The sequence below is a fragment of the Spermophilus citellus genome (genome assembly GCF_964194105.1).
Source record: "Spermophilus citellus genome assembly, chromosome: 6".
Classification (NCBI taxonomy): domain Eukaryota; kingdom Metazoa; phylum Chordata; class Mammalia; order Rodentia; family Sciuridae; genus Spermophilus; species Spermophilus citellus.
Window position 1 is genome coordinate 134535773 of NC_138187.1, and position 17699 is coordinate 134553471.

The window sequence follows — 17699 nt, forward strand, 5'->3', positions numbered from 1 at the left end:
TAAGAAGCTGGATTATAATACTGGTATAAAAATACTTGTGAAATCTCCCAGTCTCCCCAAAGCCCTTGACCACTCAGCAAGATAGAACTCTCTCCCCAGAGGCTCCCAGGAAGAACTATGAATAGATCTGAGACCATATTTCTGCTTCCATGGATTAGGAAATTGTCACTTGCAAGGCCTCTTCTCTGGACACCCTCACCTGCAGATCAATCTGATAGAGAGGATCCTTCAGGGCATCGGGGTCATCTTCCTCATCATCCTCGTAGTAATCCTCCTCTGTTAGACAGCCAACATAGGGCAGGTCAGGGCAGAGGCCCATGATCAGCCCTGGGTAGTGATGCACCACTGCATGGCTGAGGCAGGAGCCCAAGGAATATTCCTTGTAGGCCTGCCTCTCCCCTTTCCCGAGTACCCCATTCTTGGTACCAGTGTGCAAAGAAAAAGATATTTACTATGGCTGTTTTCTTCTCAAACTGCTTACCATATTTACTGGTAGCAAGAATGTCAGATAAAAGTTGGCCACCTAAACCATCCTCCTCTTCCTCATCTTCCTCCTCCTGGTCCTCCCACATATCATTGGAGTCATCTGCTGGGAAATGAAAAGCAGCTAAAGCACATTCATGCATTCTCCCTTCCCAAACCCAAACAGATAATAAAAGAGGACCCTGAGGGTTCCTCTAAGGTAGCCTGCAGTCCCCAATGGGAGAGAATCAAGGATGGACAAACCTTCCCAGTAAGTGTGAATGGAAGAACCAACTTCCAAGAAGTAAGGGTTGTCCCCTGGTTGCTCCCCATCCCCAACTTCTGAGATTTCACAAGGCAGACCTAAGAGTGTCAGCCACAGAGTAGCTCCAGCTCAATATATATTTTTTTCTTTCTAAACCAATGAGTCAATAAATCAAATTGACAATTTGTAACTTGATCTGCCAGGTAAAAGTCTCCTGGGAGTAAGGGCCTGGTGCACCTTGACTCCACTCTGCAGGAGTGGCCTGGCGTGCGGCATTGGCCTCCATGACGTTGGAGAGCTCGTTGATAATCAGCTTTAGGATCTTGACCAGCAAAGGAATATTTGTCCAGCGCTCTGGATCTGGGAAGGAAGGAAAAGGCTTCAAGTCAGACTGTTACTGGCTCACTTCTAGCAATGCCTCCATGCTCCCTACAGTGCCATTCAACAGAGTTCACCAACACTCAACATCACTTTCTACCATCCTTAACTATATTGAGCCATCAAAGAATGACTTAAATAACTTTATTCTGCCTGGTGTTATAAAAGTTCTGAAGTTAGGAGAGATTAAGAGAGATTGAAGGAGAGAGTTTGTCAGTACTAAAGTTCTGAAGCCAAATAATTATACAGAGCACAGAACTAGAGTTCTTAGGACTTGCAAGATATCATGGTTATTATAAAGCTACATTTAAAGCAGCTCTACTTAAAAATCACTAGAGGGCTGGGGATGTGGCTCAAGCGGTAGCGCGCTCGCCTGGCATGTGTGCGGCCCGGGTTCGATCCTCAGCGCCACATACCAACAAAGATGTTGTGTCTGCCGAGAACTAAGAAATAAATATTAAAAATTCTCTCTCCTCTCTCACTCTCTCTTTAAAAAAAAAAAAAAAAATCACTAGAGAAAACCTGGTAACAAAAACATGCTGAATATGTGTGTTGAAGTCCCAGAATGAACCTAGAAGTTGGGGATCTTTGGTAAATTACTATTTTTGTCAATTTTCAACAGAAAGGAACCATATATTCTAATCCATTGTTTGCCCATAGTTTTCCGCCTCCTCTTCTTTTAAATTTTTGGTATTAGAAATTAAACCCAGGGGTGCTTTACCACTGAGCCACATCCCCAGCACTTTGTATTTTGAGATAGGGTTTGGCTAAGTTGCACAGGGCCTTGCTAAGCTGCTGAGGGTAACCTCGAACTTCCAATCTTTCTGCTCAGTCTCCTAAATCACACACATAGGCATGTACCACCACACCTGGAATGACTCTTCTTTATCAAACCCATCACTAGCAATTATGTGGGGTTTTTTTTTTTTTTTTGGTAATTGTATGTGGACAGCATGCCTTTATTTATTCATTTATTTTTATGTGGTGCTGAGAATTGAACCCAGTGCCTCACATGTGCTAGGTGAGCACTCTGCCACTGAACTACAGCCCCAGCCACAATTATGTCTTAAAAATATAGATCACAGGTCAGCATGGTGGTGTACACCTATAAGCTCATGTTGAGGCAGGAGGATTGCAAGTTCAAGGCCAGCATGTGCAACTGGGTAAGATCCTGTCTCAAAATAAAAAAGAGCTTGGCAGTAGAGTGCCCTTGGGTTAAATCCCCAGTATTATAAATACAATAAACAAATGAATAAAAAGTATTCTTAGCCTCTATGGAGAGGAAATCAGAGGGATGGCAGCATCACCTACTTTTGGCTGACTTAGAGCGGGTACGGATGCCCTCATCCATGCTGTAGATCTCTTCTCCCTTCACACGGATATCCTGTAGCCGTTTGTCATCTGCATTGATGCCATGCTGGAGCAGCTTACACAGTGCCACAGAGCTGACAAAGAAGAGTAAGAAAAGGTCAATCAGCCACCTATCTAGAGTTCACTCTAAGGCGACCAGTCATTATATCCTAAGACAATAAAAATTCTGTTCATAACTAATTAGGAGAGATAAAAGAGTTCAGCTAGAAATGGGATTAGAATTTATAAAATGGTCCAATGAGAGAAATGCTTTTCTTGAACAAAAACGGTAGGTAGGCATTACAATGACTATCCGTGCTATATAGTCAATAGGGTAATGAGAACTAGTGGAATAAAAGTCCAGGCAAGAAAGTTGGATAGCCAAGGTTAGAAGGCTTGGGTTATAAAGGAGAATAAGTTACTAGCAGTTCTTAGCTGGCTGAAGTCTGTGGCAGAGGAAGCTCTCTAGCCAGCAGACCTCAGAAAAATATTGTCTACCTGTGTTGACTGGGGGATTTCAAGATGGCAGCCATTCAAATATGCAAGTTAACAAGACAGAGAAAAGGGAAAACAAGGGGTAATGGTAAAGTGATATGTCAAACAAAAATCAATGGTGTAAGTCAGGGAAGGAAGAAATGTGAGTAGGAGAAGAATGCTCAAAGAAGATGAGGGTCTACCTGACTTTGCCTTCATACTGTCCATAGAACAGATGCTGTCGGCTTGTCCACTCAGCCATCACAAACTCTAGGGCAGGTTTTCCAGTAGGTCCTGGGAGACTACAGAGGAACTCCAAGAGAGGTTCCAGCTGAGTGTGCACCAGATGAGCGAATACCATGATCAGAGACTAGGATATAACAAGAAGGACATCTGCTTCAGAAAAACTGATTTCACAGAGACAGGAGATGGAATGGTCCATCAAGAAATAATCTATGCACTGCAGGGACCACCCACAAGGCAAGAGAACATGAAGATTTTCTTTTTCATGTTTCTTTGGCTATAAGAGACCTAATCTTACTTCTTTCTTGTTCTACAAGGATAGCAAGAGGGTAAAACAGTTCAGGGCCCACATAATAATTTGTATCTCCTTACCTGCATGACACTGAGTGTCTCTGCCTGCTGCATCTTACTGAGGATGGCACGAAGAATCTGATCCAGATTTTCCCCGAGCTCCCGCCCTGCCTTGGAAATGAGGGTGGAGACAAGGCGGCCCACAAAGGCTGCAGTGAACTCTGAGGTGCGGGGGTCTAGGAGCTGGCTCACCACTTGCATCACATACCACAGTCCATTGTGGCCTTGTTCATCATGCCACTGGGCTACCTGCTCCAGCGTCACTGACACATAGGCCCGCAAGCACTCTCCACCATTCTGGGGAGATAGAAGTAACAAGCAAGATTAGCAACTGGGGAAGAGATGACAGAAGCCCTCAATTTGTATGAGCAAGTATTACTCTGAGGTCTATGCCTTATAACAGTGGTGAAACTACAGGGTTTGTGGTGGGCTCATTCCACTAGAGTCAGGAATTTACTGTTATAGATAAAAATTTTCCCTTTACCCATTCAGTTATCTAAAAATGCATTTTTCTTTTTCCTGTGGTACCAGGGATTGTACCCAGGGGTGTTCTCCCATAAAGCTACATCCCAAGACCTTTTAATTTTTCATTTGAGACAGGGTCTTGTCTAAGTTGTTAAGGCTGTCCTTGAATTTGTCATCTTCCTGCCTCAGTCTCCCGAGTAGCTGGGATTACAGATGTGCAACGCTACTAAGACTCAAAATGCATCTTTTTGACCACAAGGGACAATGACCAAGCAAACTGAGTTTTAACTATTAAGATCTACCTCTGGTACTGGAAAAATTATTTCTGAGATTTAGCAATAATTAGATGTCTTGAAAGTCTTCATAGGAATACAGACAGACCTTACATATAATCTCCAAGCTGATGAATATCCACTGGTAAATTCTATAATCTTTATAATCAACTTTAGTAGTAAAGACAAGAAAAAGTAACCAACTAACCCAAGAAATACAGAAGAATATTTAGGCTTTCCTCACCTCTCCAGAGGCCTACAATTTTGCTAACTTCATCAATAAAAGAAAATATTCAGAAAGACTTTCTTTTCTTGTTTTTGGTGGTACTGGAGATTGACCCTAGGGGCACTCTAGCAACTAAGCCACATCTCCAGACCTTTTTATTTTTTATTTTGAAACAGGGTCTTGCTAATTTGCTGAGACTAACTTCAAACTTGTAATTCTCCTGCTTCAGTCTCTCAAGTCTCTGAGATTACAGGTGTATACCACCATACCCAGCTCAGATTTTCTTAATGGCCCCAGATTTAGATGTCTGTAATCTCCTGTATAGTAGTAATACCCAGATGCAGATGGCCAGAATGCTTGGTTTCTAAACTCTTTAGGGTTATAACACATCCCAAAGTACAGTTTGTTAGTCTTTTGTAGCTTGAATCCTTTCTGCATCCTCTGGGTAAATATGAAATTGACAAACCTGTATTTTACTTTTTTTTTTTTTTAGTTATAGATGGACACAATATCTTTGTTTGCTTATTTTTATGTGGTGCTGAGGATTGAACCCAATGTCTCACATGTGCGAGGCAAGTGCTTTGCCACTGAGCCACAACCCCAGCCCACAAACCTGTATTTTAAAAGTATGAAAGCATGTCAAATTTCTCAGCTTACTATAAGCCAATGGAAGGAAGCTACCTTTCTTCTAATCTCCATTTCTCAGATACCTGCATGGTGGCATTATCATCTGTGTGCAGGGTACACTGTGCTACAGCAGGGAAAGCTTGGCAGATGAGAAGCTGGGAAAGTGGAGGCTTTGTATTCCGAACTACTGTTGTCAGGATATCAATGGCTGTCTGAAGGGGAGAAGAGAGAAGAATGAGAATTGCCTCTAAGGTGGGAGGTACCCAATAATCAACTACTTACTGGGGTGGATACATCAGAGCAACCCAGAGAAAACTCATTAATGAAACCAAGTTTCAAAAAAAAAAAAAAAAAAAAAAAAATCAGTAGACAGTACTCTCAGCCTCCTTATGATGGCTCATTACTTTATTAGATGTAGGAGGTGGGACACACAGCAGTGGACTGGACTGCCAGGTGACATACTTAATGGTGCTGTGTAATGGTGGCACTCTAATCAATTAACCAAGAGTACCTCTGCATTAAGAGCCATTTTCTTAAAGCCTCAGATAATCACACACTGTCCTCAGAGACAGAGCAGACCAGTAAAATTACCCCATGAATCTCCAATGCTATTACTAGTTTCCTGTTAACTATGTGGGATCTGTGGATGGCACTTGCAGATCTCTCTTGTTCTCTTTCTCAAATACACAGGCCTTGTAGCTACTTACCGCACAGAGACCTGCAGGGATCTTGTCTGCTGGGGCCTGCATTATGCTGACCAGAGTGGGAATTAGCCGCATCTGCATTGGGCCCTGACAGGCTTCAATCTGAGACAGCTCCTTGAAGATGTCCTGAGCCAGTGAGGCGACGACAGGATCTAAAGTGGATAAGGCAATATGGAATCCCCCTGCCTGATGGTCTGCATCTGCTTCTGGCTTTAATGATGTCTATGTTTTGCCCTAATCTATGTTAACTTCTGCACTGATTACATATCACATACCTGGGACCTAATGGGGACAGACGAATAATCTCAAAGAACAGGAGAGATGCTAAATCTCCAAGAGGCAGGGTATGCATGTTTTCATTAAGACAAGGACTAGTCATCAATAGCTACTCCTAAAACAAAATCTGGATTTTTTCCTGGGGTAAATCTTAAAGGGTTTTTTGTTCTTGTGATTGTGAAACCTGGGCTGATTGTAAAACCAAATGCAAAAAAAAAAAAAAAAAAAAAAAGCCCCACTGATACTTAGTTAGGACGACATGAAAATTTTAAAAACAGCTCAGTGTCTTCCCCCCAGGTTCTCATGTACTGAGGAGAAAACAACCCAAAGCTTTTTGAAAAAATGGAACGTTTGTAGTTCAATCTACTTTACCTATAAGTAAAAATATTTCCCTCAACCTAGGCTGCAAAAATATACGTGGTATATGTTAAAAATCACAACAGCATTATTTGTAATAGAAAAGAATTGGGAATAATCTAACTGTCCATTAACAAAATGGGTGAAAAAATTATATAGCCATTTTGTGAAATTCTATGTGATGACTGAAAAGAATGAGATATATTCAAGCATGCAAAATGGAAAGCTCTTTGGGACATAGCTTTAAGTGAAAAAGCAAACCAAAGAATATGATTACTATGGTATCATATAAGTAATTCTTATGCCTGTATATTTTTCTGAGCATCAATATTAGAGCTCTCTATTTTAGTTGCACTAGGGACTGAACTTAGGGGCACTTTATCACTGAACTACATCCTTAGTTCTTTTTGTTATTTTTTTAAAAATTGTGAGATGGGGCCTGGCTAAATTGCTAAGGTTGACCTCACAGTTGGGATCCTCCTCTTGAGTCACTGAGATTACAGGTGTATGCCACTTCACCCATCAGGAGATTCCTCTTTAAAACAAAGTATCTTTAATACTTTTCAAATAATAAAGTATTAATATACATATCCACTATAAAAAGCTTAAAATGAAGAAAAGTATTAAAGAAAAGAAAAACCTACACTGCTATTTACCTAATCACCATTAACATTTTGAGACATTTTTTTCTACACACTGATCTATATTCATATCCTTATTGGAAACAAAACTGAAATTTGAGGTCATATATTTTTTTTGGAAGGGGTACCAGGGATTGAACTCAGGGGCACTCAAGCACTGAGCCACATCCTATCCCTGTTTTGTATTGTGTTAGAGACAAGGTCTCATTGAATTGCTTAGCATCTTGCTGCTGCTGAGGCTGGACCGAACTCACGATCCTCCCTTCTCAGGCTCCTGAGCTGCTGGGATTCCAGGTGTGTGCCACTGTGCCTGGCTTGGGGTCATATTTTATGAATTTTTTGGGGATGACTATCTTTTCACTTAATATAATGTAAACATTTTCTCATGGTTTTAAATCAGTATGATGCTTGATTTTAATGGTTTTATAGTATTTCATTTTACGGATATAATTAAACTTCTGTTATTTCCAGCATTTGACTAGGATAAAAAACATTTGGTGAACAACTGTGTTCATAGGCTTCTGCATGTTTCTTTCTTCAGCATCTCCTTTTCTAAATTATAGTTCAGGCCTCTTATAGAAAATTTTCATTTATTTGTTCAACTTCCTACTCTGTTATCCAAGTTCTGAATTATGCCTCCTGCCTATGAGTCTTTTATTCACTATCTTTGTTCCCCCAGTTCTTATCAGAGGAGAGTAAACAATACAGGAATAATTAGTCTTTTTTTCTTGGGGGTGTGTGTGTCAAATAACGAACCCAAGGGTGCTTAACTAATAAGCCACATCCCAATCCATTTTTCACTTAGAAACAGAGTCTAACTAAATTGCTTAGGGCCTCACTAAGTTGCTGGCTTTTAACTTGCAATTCTCCTGCATCAGCCTCGGGCCACTGGGAAAGTATTTTTAATGCTGCTCTATCTACAGCATAATTCTATTCTTTGCTAATTGAAAGCTTTGCTTATAATTCTTAAGACCATCAGACCCTAGGGAAACTTTACCTAGATTTACCAGCCACTACGATTTTTTTCATCCCTGATTGCATACCATTACTGTACTTTAGGAAAATGGCGATGGTGAAGGGGCAGATTTTGCTTTCCATGCTTGCTGTGAATTCTGGGTCTACAGTACAAACGATGCATAGAGTCTCCATCACCAGGTTGAGGACCTCTGAGCTGAACTGGGCTGCTAGGTGAATTAAGCCATCAAGGATGCTGGGGAGGAAGGGCTGAAGCACGTGGGTACTCTCTGAGACTTTCAGTTGGTCACAATAACTAGAGAGAGATAGATAAGCAAGAATTACAAGCAAATTCCCCAATTACTGGTTTCTCCAATCTTCTTCTCCAATTATATATATATATAAATGTTATGGCATTTATATTATGGCATTATGTTAGGGTTATACATATATAAATTATATATATATAAGTGTTATGGCATATATATATATAGATACACACACACACACAGCATTACAAGGCTACTTTTATAGTTAGGTATGTTTTTACATCTCTGTGCTTATTACATAAATATCAGCACTATTATTTCCATGGTTGTTGACAATTTTTTTCTTTTGGTGATGGGGATTGAACTCAGGTCATCAACATACTAAATATAGTTGCATATTTATTTCTGCTTTGATCTTTGCTATTTCCTTTTTTTTTTTTTTTTGGAGTAATGAAAAATTGAACTAGAAGTGGACTACCATTGAGCCACAACCTCAGCCTGTTTTATCTTTTGAGTTGGGGATCTCACTAAAATTCTCAGAGTGGCTTTGAACTTGTGATCCTCTTGTCTCAGCCTCTTCTCTTTTGTTTTGAAGTAAATCCAGCCAATCATTAAATCCAAATTGTTAACATATTAAGTTAAATGCTTTATGATTCCTTAAAATACTATCTTTTTAGATTATTTTTTTTTTGGTTAGACACATACCTTTATTTTATTTATTTATTTTTATGTGGTGCTGCAGATCGAACCCAGGGCTTCGCGCATACTAGGTGAGCGCTCTACTGCTGAGCCACAACCCCAGCCCCTAGACTACTTACTACTTTAATCACAATCCTGAGACTTGAATATACATTCCCATTATATTCCAAATATAGTGTTTCTTAAAGTCTTTTTAATGTCCTTCTCATTCCATCATCTTTCCTACCCCAATCCCCACTCTCCCCTTTGCCCAATCAAAAGTTCCTCCATTTTTCCCATGCCCCCTCTCCACATTATGGATCAGCGTCCACTTATAGGCCTTTGTTTTTTTGGGATTGGCTTACTTTGCTTAATAGCTCCATCCATTACCTGCAAATGCCACAATTTTATTCCCTTTTAATGCTGAGTAATATTCCATTGTGCATATATAACACAGTTTTTTAATCTATTCATCTATTAGCTATTGTGAATTGAGCTGCTATAAACATTGATGTGGCTGTGTCACTATAGTATGCTGATTTTAAGTCCTTTGGGTACAGACCAAGGAGTTGGATAGCTGGGTCAAACGGTGGTTCCATTCTGAGTTTTCTAAGTAATCTCCACACTGCTTTCCAGAGTGGGTGTGCCACCAGCAATGAGTGTACCTTTTCCTCCACATCCTTGCCAGCACTTATTGTTGCTTGTATTCTTGATAATTGCGATTCTGACTGGAGTGGGATGAAATCATAGAGTAGTTTTCATTTGCATTTCTCTAATTACTAGAGACGTTGAACATTTTTTCATACATTTGTTGATTGATTATATATCTTCTTCTGAGAAGTGTCTGTTCAGCTCCTTAGCCCATTTGTTAATTGGGTTATTTGTTTATTTATTATCTTTTGGGTGTTTTTTGAGTTCTTTATAATATCCTTGAAATTAGCGCTCTATCTGATGTGCATGTAGTAAAGATGTTCTCCCACTCTGTGGGCTCTCTCTTCACGTTACCAATCATTTCCTTTGCTGAGAAATAGTTTTTTAGTTTGAATCCATCCTATTTATTAATTCTTAATTTTACTTCTTGTGCTTTAGGAGTCTGTTAAGGAAGCCATGTCCTAAAATAATGAAGATTTCAATCGCTTCTCGGCCTTTTGGCTAAGATCAAGTGTAAATAATGAAGATTTGGGTCTACTTATTCTTCTGTCAGTCGCAGGGTCTCTGTTCACTAGAGGTTTAATTTCATTTTTCTACATGTGGATTTCCAGTTTTCCTAGCACCATTTATTGAACAGGCAATCTTTTCACCAATGTATGTTTTTGGTGCCTTTGTCTAGTATAAGATAACTGTATTTATGTGGGTTTATCTCTGTCTTCTATTCTGTACCATTGGTTGACATGTCTATTCTGGTGCCACTACCATAATGTTTTTGTTACTATAGCTTGTAGTATAGTTTAAGGTCTGGTATTGTGATGTCTCCTGCTTTACTCTTCTTGCTTTGGCTATTCTGGGTCTCTTCTTTTTCCAAATGATTTTCCGAATTGCTTTTTCTATTTCTATGACGAATATAGTTGGGATTTTAATTGGAATTGCATTAAATCTGTACAACCTTTTGGTAGTATGGCCATTTTGACAATGTTAATTCTTCCTATCCAAGAACATGAGAGATCATGCTGTCAGCACAAATAGTGATAGTTTCAGTTCTTTTCCTATTCATATCCCTTTAATTTCCTTCGTCTAATTGCTCTGGCTAGAGTTTCAAGGACTGTGTTGAACAGGAGTGATGAAAGAGGGCATCCTTGTATTATTCCAGTTCTTAGAGGAAATGCCTCCAATTATCCTACATTTAGATGTTGGCTTTGGGCTTAGCAATAGATAGCTTTTACAATGTTGAGGTATATTCCTATTATACCTAGTTTTTCTAATGTTTTGAACATGAAAGGGTGTTGTATTTTGTCAAATGCTTTTTTTGCATCTACTAAGATGATCATATGATTTTTATCTTTGAGTCTACTACTGTCATGAATTACGTTTATTGACAAAATACAAGGGTGTTGTATTTTATCAAATGCTTTTTTTTGCATCTACTGAGATGAGATGATCATATGATTTTTATCTTTAAGTCTACTACTGTGATGAATTACGTTTATTGATTTCTGTGTATTAAACCAACCTTGCATCCCTGGAATGAACCCCACTTGATCATGGTGAACTATCTTTTTAATATGTTTTTGTAAGTGATTTACCATAATTTTATTGAGAATTTTTACATCTATGTTCATCAGGGATATTGTTCTGAAGTTTTCTTTCCTTGATGCATCTTCATCTGGGTGATACTAGCCTCATAGAATGAGTTTGGAAGGGTTTCTTTTCTATTTCATGGAATAATTTGAGGAGTATTGGTATTAATTCTTATTTGAAGGTCTTGTAGAATTTGTCTTAGAATCTAACTGGTCCTGGGCTTTTCTTGGCTTCTTCTATTTCATTGCTCAAAATTGATCTGTTTAAATTGTGTATGTCCCCTGATTCAGTTTGAGCAGATCATGTTTCTAGAAACTTGTCGGTGTCATTGAGATTTTCTACTTTATTGGAGTATAAACTTTCAAAAATTTATACTCCAATAAAGTAGTTTCTAATTATCTTACGTATTTCTTTTTTCTTTTTTTTTTTTTTTGGTGACAGCAAGAATCTTACGTATTTCAATAGTATCTGTCATGATATATCCTTTTTCATCACAAATTTTAGTAATTTGAATCTTCTCTTTCCTTTTTGTTAGGGTGGCTAAGGGTTTATTGATTTTATTTATTTTTCTAAAGAACCAGCTTTCTGTTCTGTCAATTAAAAAAAAAACATGTATTTTTTCGTTGTAGTTGGACACATTACCTTTATTTCACTTATTTATTTTTAAGTGCTGCTGAGGATCGAAAGCAGGGTCTCTCACTTTATGTGGTGCTGAGGCGAGTGCTCTACCACTGAGCCACAACTCCAGCCCTGTTTTGTCAATTTTTTCAATTTCCTTAATTGCAACCTCGATTTTAATTATTTTCTGTCTTCTACTCCTTTTGGTGTTGATTTTTTTCTAGGGCTTTGAGGTGTAATGTCAGGTCATTTATTTGTTGACTTTTTATTCTTTTTAATGAATGAGCTCAATGCAATGAACTTTCCTTAGCACTGCCTTCATAGTGTCCCAGAGATTTGAGTATGCTGTATTGGAGTTCTCATTTACCTCTAGGAATTTTTTTTTTTTTATCTCCTCCTTGATTCTTCTGCTATCCATGAGTCATTTGATAGAGTATTATTTAGTCTCCAGATGTTGGAGTAGCTTCTGTTTTTTACTTTATCATTGATTTCTAATTTCATTTCATTATGGTCTGACAGAATGCAGGGTAGTATCTCTCTCTCTCTCTCTCTTTTTGTATTTGCTAAGAGTTGCTTTGTGGCATAAGATATGGTTTATTTTAGAGAAGGATCCATGTGCTGCTGAGAAAAAAGTGTATTCACTCATTGATGGATGGAATATTCTGTCTATGCCTAAGTTTAAATTATTGATTGTATTATTAAGTTCTATAGTTTCTTTGTTTAGTTTTGTTTGAAAGATCTATCCAGAGGCGAAAAAAGTATGTTAAAGTCACCCACGGGGGGGCTGGGGTTGTGGCTCAGTGGTGTAGCCCTTGCCTAGCACATGTGAGACACAGGGGTCAATCCTCAGCACCACATAGATAAACAAACAAACAAACAAATAAAGGTATTGTGTCCATCTGCAATTAAAAAATACTTAAAAACAAAGCTACCCAGGATTATTGTGCTGTGGTCTATTTGATTCTTGAAATTTAGAAGGGTTTATTTGATATATACAGATGCTTCATTGTTTCAGGCATAAATATTTACAACTGTTATGTCTTGTTTATGTATGATTCCCTAAGTACTATGAAATGTCCTTCTTTATTCCTTCTAACTTTGGTTTGAAGTCCACTTTATCTGAGGATGGAAACTCCTGCTTCTTTATGATGTCCATATGAGTGGTATTTTTTCCCCATCCTTTCACCTTCAGTCAGTGGATGCCTTTTCCTCTGAGTATCTTGAAGGCAGCATATTGTTGGGTCTTTTTTATTTTTTAAATCCAATTTGCCAGTCTATAACTTTTAATTGATGAGTTTAGGCCATTAACATTCAGGGTTATTATTGAAATATGGTTTGTATTCCTGGTCATTTTGGTTTGTTTTTGGTTTTTTTACCTGACTTGGTTTCTCCTTTGATTGGCTTTTCATTTAGTGTATTTCTTCCCTTTGCTTATCTTCATTGTTGTTTTTCATTTCCTCCTCATAGAATATTTTGCTGAGAATATTCCATAGTGCAGGCTTTCTAGTTGTAAATTCTTTTAACTTTTGCTTATCATGGAAGGTTTTTATTCCATCATCAAATCTGAAGCTTAATTTTGCTGGACATAAAATTTTTGGTTGGTATTCATTTTCTTTCTAAGCTTGGTATATGTTGTTCCAGGATCTCCTAGCTTTGACAATCTGGGTTGATAAGTCTGCTAAGATCCAAATTGGTTCTCCCCTATAGGTAATCTGATACTTTTCTCCTGTGGCTTTTAAAGTTTTATCCTTACTCTTTATGCTTGGGATTTTCATTATAATGTATGTTGGTGTGGATCTGTTGTAATTTTGTATATTTGGTGTCCTGTAAGCCTCTTGTATTTCTTTTTCCAATTAATTCTTCAGGTTTGGGAAATTTTCTGATATTATTTCACTGAAAAGATTGTGCATTCCTTTGGTTTGAATCTCTGTGCCTTCCTCTATCCCAATAAATCTTAAATTTGATCTTTTTATGCTATCCCACAATTCTTGGACGTTCTGTTCATGTTTTTTTTTTATCATCTTCACTGTGTGGTCAACTTTATTTTAAAGACTATATATTCTGTTTTCATTGTCTGAGGTTCTGTCCAAGTGATTCTAATCTGTTGGTGATGCTTTTTTCTTTTTTAATTGGACACACACCTTTATTTAATTTATTTACTTTTATGTGGTACTGAGGATTGAACCCAGGGCCTCGCACGTGCTAGGCAGGAGCTCTACCGATGAGCCACAACCCCAGCCCCCTGTTGGTGATACTTTCTATTGAATTTTTTAATTGGTTTATTGTTTCCTTCATTTCAAAGATTTGGTTATTTTCAGAATCTTTCTTTCTTGAAGTAATATTTTATTGCCTGTATTTATTTTCTTATCTCTTTATTGGAGTGATCATTTGTTGCCTATATTTGCCCTCTTATCTCATTCTTTACTATGTAGATCATTTTAATTACATACATTCTGAACTCCTCTGAATATTTCTTCTACTGTGCTATCAATGGATTCTATCATTGTATCATCTTGATTTGTTTGGGGCACTTTCTTCCCTTGTCTTTCATGCTTTTTGTATGTCTTCTCTTCTAGTAGTGTGGATCCAAGGTGTTACAGTTTCTTCCCTATAATCTTATAGTGTCCCTGCAGGTTTCTGATGTCTTACTTTTAAGGAGGAGATCAATATTAGCAGCATCCAATGCAAACAATATACAATGTAAAACAAATAGTTCCTATTTAGATGATTAGCATTTTGTCACAATAAACAGAAATGATATGTTTAATTATTATCTTCAAAATAAACAATAGGTTTGCAAAAGAGTCTACAGTTTCTACTGGTGGACAAGGAGAGAAGTAGGTGGGTGTGGAATGTGATGTTTATGAGGTAAGAGGTGAGAATACAGAGGTATTAGATGGTAGGAAGGGTGAAAGAGGAATCAAATAAAGTTAACTGTTAACAGGAGAAAAGAGAAGGGCGACCTGATAAAGGGCTCACTCCTGCATCTTCAACAAAATGGTAACTATTAGCACACCTAGAAGGGATACCTCTGGTGTAAACAAGCCCACAGGGACCTTGGTGATGATCTCTGGGTCCTGGCTGTTGTCCCTAGATGGAAGTGGCCACATTCCTAGTTCATGGCAGTGGTAGCATCAAACCTTTAAGTATCTTGGTGTTGGACTTTCAGTCCCCAGCCAGTGTCCCAAGATGGAGGTAACCATTTTTCAGAGATGGGGCTGAAAGGGTGGTCCATGTGATGGTGTTGGGCAGCCTGCTCAGGGATGCAGGGCTGTGGCACATGGTGCTATGGCGGTGGGCAGCTGCCTCTAGGCCCTGTCTGTTGTCCCAAGGTGGTGGCTACTGCATGGGGAGGGCTATGGCGGTGGCTGCAGTGTTCCAAGATTAAGGTGGGCTGTGTGTGTCTGTGTGTGTGTGTGTCTGTGTGTTGGTAAACAAGGAGCTGCAGGTCCCATCCTGGGTCTGCCTGGGCTGTGCGAGAGTAGGCAGGGCCTGCCTGGGATGCCCTATTTTAAAGTCTTTTTTTTTTTGGCAATGTTGAGGATTGAACCCAGGGCCTCACAAATGCAAGGAAAGTACTTTACATTGAGTCACATCCCTGGCCCTTGAACACAACTGTTAAATTTGATCTTTTCATGTTATCCCTTACTCTTGAAGTTCTGTTCATGGTCTCTTAACATCTTTCTCCATGATCAACTCTATTTTCAACATTATATATTTTGTCTTCATTGCCTGAAACTTTGTCTTTAAAAAGTGGTCTAGTCTGCAGGTGATGCTTTCCTTTGAATTTTCAATTTGGTTTATTGATTCCTTCATTTCAAGGATTTCTCCTTGATTTTTTCTTTCAAAATATCTCTATTGAAATGATCTTTCACTTCATGTATTTTGTCTCTAAATTCACTGCTTGTATCACCCTTTACCTTGCAGATCAGTTTAACTATGTATTATACTGATTCTCTGAAATTTCTTCCATTCTGGGGTTGATGGATTGTTATTGAAGTATCTTGGTTTGTTTGCAGTGATTTGTTCCCTTGATTTATCATGTTGGTGTATCTACCCATCTAACAATATGGATAGGAGACAGTAGTGTTTCTACCCTGTGGACTTACAGTGTCCCTGAAGGTTCCCAGTACCTTACCATTTAGGAGGGTACAAATAATAACAACAACCACTGCAAACTACAGTTCCTGCTATGATATCTACAATGTTGTCATAATAAACAGAAATGATATGATCAATTATTGCCTACAGTAAAAACAGTAAGTTTGCAAAAGAGTCTACAATTTTGAATGGTGGAGAGTGAGAAAACAGAAGTAGGATGTGCTGATTATGAGGGAGGAGGAGAGAAGACCTAGGTAAAACCTTAGAGGAAGAGTGAAAGATTAGAGATTGGCTGTTAGCAGAAGAGAAAGATAATCAAGGAAAACAGATAAGTGACAGAAAAAAATGTATAAAGTGAAAAAATTTTTTTAAAAAAATATTTTTTTTTAGTTGTTGATGGACCTTTATTTATTTGCTTATTTGTATTTCATGCTGGGAATCTAATCCAGTGCCTCACATGTACGAGGCAAGCACTCTATTGCTTAGCTACATCTCCAGTCCCCCCAAATTAAAAAAAAAAAAACAAAACTGAAATATACTAATCAAACATCCTATTCCTCAAAATAATAAAAAATAACTGGCTTCAAATATGCTAGAAAGAGAGAAAAAAAGCATATGAATATGTGTAAATGTCCACAAACCATTAAGGTCATAATTAAACAGAGAGAGAGAAAAAGTTCTTGATGAAAAGTTAAAGAACCATTTCTGTTGGAGTTAAAAAAAAAATTCTCAGCTTCCCTTCTCAACAGTGGAGTGGGGTGGTCTGGAGTGAGAGAGGTAATCCTGTAGGTGGGGTTTAGCCTAAGTAGGCTCCAGTTTCTTTGCTGAATGCCAAGTGGTCTGGAGATTTTAAATCAGTGCACCTCCACGGCCCAGCAATTGCTGGTCTATGCTGGAAGACAGCATCCCAGGGATCTCCTCTGGGTTCCACTCATGCAGTGGAAGAGCCAATTCTTTGTCCATTCTTGGGTTCAATTTCCTAATGCAGTCTCTCCTGCCCTGCCCTTTTGAATTTCCAGCCAGGTATGTCTTTCCTAGCTGGTCTTGCGAGCAGTTAGAGTGGAGAGGTAGGGGGAGAGCCAGGTGGGTTTCCACGACCAGTATTCCCCTGTGTAAACCCCTCTCCATGTTTGATTCTCTCCTGGTCACTTAGGCACACTATGTCATGCAGTGTGGGTTTGCCAGGAATTGGCTCCCCCAGCCACCAGCACATGGCTGCAATATGGTTCTTTCTTCTGTCCTCTGCATGCAGCTGGGAGAGATGTGGCTTCTTTCCTGTACAAGGACATTGTGCCAAAGGCCTTTCAGTTTAGTTGTGTAGTGTTTTCAATCTCTAAACTCTCTGTACCCAGACATGCCTCAGGCCTCCTAAAAATGCTGTTTCCTATCATTTCCTCATCCCTCCACTGTGCTTATAGAGGGACTGTTCTGGCTGGTGCCTTGGTGGCACTGGGGTTTTCTTCCTTATTTTACTATATCCAATCTCCTGAGTCCTCCATCTGCTTTCAGTGTCCAGTATTAAATCTTAGAAAGGCCTCCCTCTTTTTTCACCCTCCTTGCTGAGAAGCTGCTTATCTGCTTTCTTGGTTTCACACCATGGAGCAGCTAGGAAAGTGACCTTCTCTGTTCCACCATCTTGAAACTCCACACTACCAATATATATATATATATATATATATATATATATATATATATATATATATATATATATATATATATATATATTTTTTTTTTTTTTGTGGTGCTGGGGATT

General features: G+C 38.6%; 1 protein-coding gene across 3 annotated transcripts in view; it reads right to left on the bottom strand.

Annotated features, from left to right (window-relative positions):
- Positions 1 to 17699, bottom strand: part of IPO9 (importin 9) — a 52256-nt gene that overhangs the window by 4071 nt on the left and 30486 nt on the right. For 2 of the 3 annotated variants that reach the window (XM_081298659.1, XM_081298661.1), the window contains exons 15-23: positions 8135 to 8361; positions 5821 to 5969; positions 5197 to 5325; positions 3545 to 3820; positions 3133 to 3299; positions 2417 to 2550; positions 965 to 1087; positions 482 to 589; positions 200 to 276 (exon numbers count right to left, since the gene is read on the bottom strand). In XM_081298659.1, coding sequence (XP_081154785.1) covers positions 200 to 276; positions 482 to 589; positions 965 to 1087; positions 2417 to 2550; positions 3133 to 3299; positions 3545 to 3820; positions 5197 to 5325; positions 5821 to 5969; positions 8135 to 8361 — 1390 coding nt within the window. The remainder of the gene's footprint in view (positions 1 to 199; positions 277 to 481; positions 590 to 964; positions 1088 to 2416; positions 2551 to 3132; positions 3300 to 3544; positions 3821 to 5196; positions 5326 to 5820; positions 5970 to 8134; positions 8362 to 17699) is intronic. The other variant, XM_081298660.1, reaches the window with a different exon arrangement.